General features: G+C 39.2%; 1 protein-coding gene across 1 annotated transcript; it reads right to left on the bottom strand.

Annotated features, from left to right (window-relative positions):
- Positions 1 to 2,226: 2,226 nt before the first annotated feature.
- Positions 2,227 to 3,091, bottom strand: LOC120292645. Its single transcript, XM_039310935.1, has 2 exons — positions 2,853 to 3,091; positions 2,227 to 2,687 (listed from the first exon to the last, which is right to left on the bottom strand). Exons 1-2 carry the CDS (start codon positions 3,070 to 3,072, stop codon positions 2,227 to 2,229), a joined length of 681 nt encoding a protein of 226 aa, XP_039166869.1. The 5' UTR covers positions 3,073 to 3,091.
- Between the last annotated feature and the right edge of the window lie 3,154 nt (positions 3,092 to 6,245).

Genomic DNA, 6,245 nt, shown 5'->3' with positions numbered 1-6,245 from the left:
TCTGTATTAGTACTGCTTAGACTCGTCCCTCTCCCTATACTTCCTCTGCTTAGGCTCTCTCTTCCGGCATATCGCTGCACTTGGACCGCATTGAAATTTCACAAAAGTTTTAAGCACTGCACAATTAAGATAATGCTAATCTTTTCTCACTAATCATCTAATCAAGAACAGATTAGGTTTCTTGTGGAACATATTGTTTATACTCCTACGGTTACTCGAAAATCGGGGTCAATGGAATTATTTCTATAAAAAAGAAAAGAAAAGAAAATTTTCTTTGAATGGTATAGTGCTAAAATTTAGCTTGACCAATAGGAATTGGCACATATAAACTACCACATCTATGTACTTCATATAATGATCCACATCAAGACACGTGTGGCTCCTAGTATCTTGCAATGTTTTTTTTTGGGTAAAGATGTATCTTGCAATGTTTATCCTGCTGACAACCAAAAACTGTTGTCAAGGTGGTAAAATAAGTAAAATTTCATACACTGTCCCAAAAAATGAGATCTGTCTTTTGCAATTCATTGTATGGAAGAATTTTCAAACTTGAAGGGGGTGGGGGAGGAAAGGAAAAGAGACTGTTGAAAGCTAGGAAAAAGTACTTATTAAAACAGAGCGCATGCACTTTGCCAACCCATGCCATGTCAATATTTAAACTCCAGTCTCTGTTTGAAGGGCAATCCAGCGAAAAATCAGATTTTTTTTTTTTTTTTTGGAAAAATTCTAAAATGGCAATTGAATACGCCGGAGAAGATGGGAGGAACTAGCAAAGGCAGAAAACGGGAGGCGTAATGGGGTTGGAGAATCTGTCGAGCTTTAACAAAGCCACGCTTTTGCTAATCGATCTTTGGAGAATGGCCTCCTGTCCTAATGCTTTAGGACAACAAGATTTTAGGTAACATTCGATGGTCATGCAGACTGAAAAACTAGAGAAGGTAGGGGATAAGCTAAACCATTTTCAAATCTGCAGGCTAGTATGCAACAATGTGAATGTTCAAAAGGGCGATTATTGCAAATAGTATGAAAAAAAAAAAAAAAACTCATCACATCACACAACATCCGACAATGAATTATACAGCAAGAAATAATTTTAAAAATTACAGTTTATGAGACTTGTATTTGTGTACTCATTTTAATTTATAGGAAACAACATTTCCAACCAAAAAGAATGTGTTGAAGGAACACTAATTGATCGGAAAATATATTTTTGTCCATGTAAATTTCTGAATAACATTTAACTTCTTGCAATCTGTGTAGTTTCACCAAATTAAAGCATCAAGCCGAGGTTAGAACAATTCAAATTTCAAATCCATGCATTCATGTCCGCAATTGTATACTAACGAAGGAGAAGATATGGTACCATCACTGCACAATTATAAGAGTCTTCAAAGTGACTGTGTCAAGTCATCAAGCTCAATTGGATGCTCAGTGACTCATCTTTTCTACCTAGCTCCTCCAAAACCTTTCGAACGACCAAATCGACAATTTTCGCTTGGCTGCCATACACAAAAGCGCTTTCATTAGTTGACTAGATTTAATTCATACCCACACATCGCACGTGGTTACGAACAATATCTAAATACACTGAATAATCAGTATAGGCTAATTTAGTAGAATTCAATTCACCGGATGCCTTTTTTCTATTTGGTAGTGGTCTACATGATGGCTGAAATTACCAAGTGGCTACCACATGGTGCCCAAGCAAAATTTCGGCATTTATAGCTTTTGAAAAGATTTTCAGCACTAGTAATAGGGAGAAAATGTAGGCAAATTCTAGGTCATCCTTTGAACACTGCAATTTGGTGATGACAAATTGAATAATCCCAAAACCTGTGACATATTCCCAGCGCCAGCAGCAGTAGCTATAACAACTGAAATATTAGGAAAGATGTCTCCAGTAGAGGATATAAAGTTCAATAGGAGCAGCACTTGTAGTTGAAGGCAGTTTTCAAAATTTTCCATTTAAAAAAGAAGAAGAAGATAAATGATTTGATAGGGCAATGTTTTATCCCCTTAAAAAAAAGAAAGAAGAATTAGGCAGGCATCTTAAAGGTAGTTTTACCTTTGTCGTTCCTCGACCTTCCATCCCTTGATTTGACCAATCTTTGCAAGTCTCTTTGAGCGCCTTAAGTTCGACTTCGGAGGGAAGATTCTCAGGGCATGGAGTCATATGTTTAACATCCCCAGGTTCCACTTTATAAAAGATGGGAAAATCCTTTTTGTCTATCCCTCTGATTGAGACAAATTGTTCATCATGCGTTCAAGCTCGAAAAGACACCATTTGCAGTTAGGGTAAGTTTGAGAGATGATGGGTATGTAGATTTTGGAGTTGTTGACAGCTTGTAGAATTGTCTCACCAATCTTATCACCCACCTTGATTGAGTCTTCGTCCCTGAATACGCGAATTCCAGCATTATTCAAGTCTTTATTGAGGAAGTCTGTGAAGTCAAAACGAGTATCCACTCCACTAAAACTCAAGAACACATCGAACTCAAAAGCTCTGGCCTTTGAGTGTGCCATATCTGGGAAGTGTATTACTTCCAGACCTCTCTCTCTCTCCCCAGAAGAGAAAAAAGGGTTGGTAACTTGGCGTGGCGTGGCCTGGCTAGGAAGTGAGCTGAGGTTTTTGGAATGCTTCCCCGGCAGAGCACAGAGAGACGAAGACGGAGATCCTCGGGAACACACTGTATGTTAATGGTAAGCGGTCAGTACACAGACACGAAAGAAGAAGAAGAAGAAAAGATCATCCAGCAGCTGAAGGCGTGTGCAAATTGATTTAGCGAAGGGGATTTCTGCTCAGAGTGCAGAATCGCATGCGAAACCACAAACAAATTCGGACGAGATTTTACCTAAATTCACAGGATGGACTTCATCGGAATTGGCTCGACGGACGACCGGTACGGTGCTCCCTGGCGAAGGATGGCCACGGTGGTGGTTCGGCGAGGTGCACGCGGCGGTGATTCGGCCGACGATTGGTGATTCGTCTCGGTAGTGACTTTCGGCTGAGGGTAGCGATGCAAGACGAAGCCACCAGGGACGCCGAGCCAACGAAAACAGGCTCGAGATCATGATGCAACAGCTGCGGCTTGGGACAGAGAGAAGCCGCGTCGTCTCCGTAGTCGGAGGTGTGGGAAGGAGCGGCGCTCGTTATGGACACGACGGCCTCCCCGCCGGGCCGGGCCCAGCGAAACAAGAGAAGAAAAGAAATCGAGGCCTAGAGAAGAAATGCAGCACAAAACAGGCTCTCAGCTTCAGAATCCCAAATTTGAGGGAGGATTTATTTATTTTATTTTATTTTTTTTGGTGGAGAGAGGGGAATGACATCAGATAGGTTTGGCGGGAGGAGAGGGCAGTGCCGTCGTCGTCGCTCACGGGGCTGGAGCTGCGACGTGGATGAGTGCAGAGGAGGGTAGGAGCAACCCGAGCGAGCGTCCTCGTTTGCGCAAAGCCTCCCGAGATCTTCCGTCTTTCCTTTCGTGTGTAGACCAAAATGGACAGACAATGTTGATTAGCGGAGAGTTGCGACTCGCTGGTATTTATAGGACGCTCTGTTTTCCAAAAGGTGGGAACTTTTAGGGAGTCCGACCGAATCAGTCAGTTTCGGTTTGGAAATTCCAAACTGAAATGATTCGGACCACCCTAAGTCTGTTTCAGTTTGGAAATTCCAAACTGAAATGAATTGGACTCCCTAAAAGTCCCCACCTTTTGGAAAAGTTCATATCCCTCGACCGAGTGTGATCCCCATTTAGCCATGCGATTGAAATTGATTGCTATTCATATGGTCAAATTAATTGGATAAACTAAATGGGTCGAAACAACTAATCAATTGACAATTATCTTACCTTGTCTTTTCATGGCTCTCAAATTTGTGTAGGGCACGGGAGTTCCATCAATGCTACCCAATTTTCGGCTGATAAGAGATAATTTCCTTAAAATACAAGTTAAATTTAAATTAGATTAAATTAAAAATTAATCAAATTAAAATTATTTTTTAAAAAGAAAAGGGAAAAACATGAGCACTTAGTTGCCACGTGTCATTTGACAACAAGGGTGAATTCAAAAATTACTTTTTCAAAGCCTTTAAGCTTTATATGTTCTTAAGATCCTGTTTGGTAAAAAAAAAATTAAGAATTTTGAGGAGATACAATTGCATTTCCTTAACCAAAGTAGGTCTAGTATTTTGAGTTTTAAGCATGTAAATACCTTTATTTCTTCAAAATGAGGGATACAAAAAAATGTTTCGTGCTAATGGGTTCGTTCAGGTCCATAAATGTGAGTTTCATCGTACAAAATCCTAGGCCTATCTTTTGATCTCCTAGTTCAAGTCCATGGCTTAGCAGTAATAGGTGTTCTTGGATGGATATCCATTGTTCAGATTGCATACCTCCATCACTGAACATAAAAATGCCTGTGCATTCACAGGTATGTAAACAAAGAAAAAAGAGTATAGGCAATGGTATAGCTACCGACGGTGGTTACATCGCCGACTTGGACCCCTCAACAATCGTCACCCAAAGTGACTTTGTGCAGATCTTCAAGAAATGCGAGTTGCATAAATCAAGAAAGAACTCCAACAAGAATGGCCACTGTAGATCTTCAAGTCCCTCCCAATCTACATGAGATGCAGATATTCTCTTGACCTAATTTTCAAATCACCTTAAATGCTCCGATCTTCCATCCTTGAAAAATCAACTCTAATTCTAAGTATTCCGTTGCCCATGGGTACAAAGGAACAAAGAAGCAACAAACGAACTTCCACGTTCCCAAAATTTCAAACTATTCCAAAGACCATAGTTAAATGGGTCAATTCTTTTTTAGGTTAAAATCATTAAAAAAAAAACAAATCTTAAATTTGTCCATTGTGACATAAATACCTCGAATTTTTTATAACATAACAAATTCCAAACTTATACTAATGTGATAAATATATCTTGGATAGAATTGAAATAAATAATATAGGTCCAAGTTTCTTTTTCTTGACAAAAAAAAAAAATGGGAGTTATTGTGTCATAATGAATAAGTTTAGAACCTTGTGAGATATGAAAAAACAATTCAGAGTATTTATGTCATAATTGACCTAATTTGGGGCTTTTGTGGTATTTGCCCTTCTTTCTTTAGCCAAAAAAAAAAAAAAAAATCCAACTCAATTGGTCACAACATTGTCGGTTCACCTTAGTCGGTGAGGTTTGTCAGCCCGCCGGTGCTTGGACAACCCTCTCCCTCCCTCTCTCTCTCTTGTCTCTCTCTCTTTCGCACTAACTTTTTTTCTCTCTAGGTTTTTTTTTTTTGTAATTTTTCCACCCTTTCCTTTCCACAACTATAATTAAATTAAGGGAAAATTTCAAAAAGGGCATGAAGTACCTAATTTTCTTAAAAAGGGTTAAAGTAAATATTGTTTCAAATAAAAACTTGAAGTGACCAAATTATTTCAAATAAGGGCATAAAGTGACCAAATCATCTCAAATAAAGGTCTTTGACCAAGGCTGACTTTTTCAGCCATAAGAGAAGGGGTATTTTGGTAAAAAAATTGTAACTATATTTTTAAAAAAAAAATTATTCCTTTTTTATTTTCTTTTCCTTTTTCCTCTTCCCTTCTTTGGACATGGTTATTGATGTTGGCGAAGGTCACCCTCGCTAGTGTCAAGCGAGAGTAGCCCTCACTAGATCCGACAAGGGTGACTCTTGCCTTTGGACCAGGGCAACTCGCGCCTAAGCCAAGGGAGGGCAACCCTCCCCTAGGTTGGTGAGGGCGCGCCTTTAGTCAAGCAAGGGCAACCCCATTTGACGTGGGCGAGGGCATCGGTTGAGGGCTACCCTCACTCGACGTGAGGGCAACTTTCAACTTCGCCATGCCCAATAAAGGGAAGAGGGAAAAAGAAAAAAAAGAAAAAAAATTGAAAGATAAAAGATGGAAATGCCCTTCAATCGAGAGGTTAAATCCCTTTTAAAGACTAATATGCTTACTTTAGACTCTTATATGAAATAAGTTCCACTTTTTTTTGAGACGATTTGGTCACCAGGCCTTTTATTTAAAATAATGTATACTTTGGACTCTTATTTGAGAAATAATAATACTTCATGTCATTATTTAGATTTTTTAAAAACTAATCAATGAAAATCACGTCAGCATTTCCATCTGCATGTGTACGAGGCGAAAGCACTAACTTGTTTTTGGTCGGAAAAAAAAATCAATTTGACGAATATATTTTGTAAAAGCTCGGCATTATTCGCGCCGATTTTGC

Source organism: Eucalyptus grandis, chromosome 1 (genome assembly GCF_016545825.1).
Source record: "Eucalyptus grandis isolate ANBG69807.140 chromosome 1, ASM1654582v1, whole genome shotgun sequence".
NCBI lineage: Eukaryota > Viridiplantae > Streptophyta > Magnoliopsida > Myrtales > Myrtaceae > Eucalyptus > Eucalyptus grandis.
Note: the sequence above shows the minus strand (reverse complement) of the source record. Positions and strands in the feature narration are given on the sequence as shown.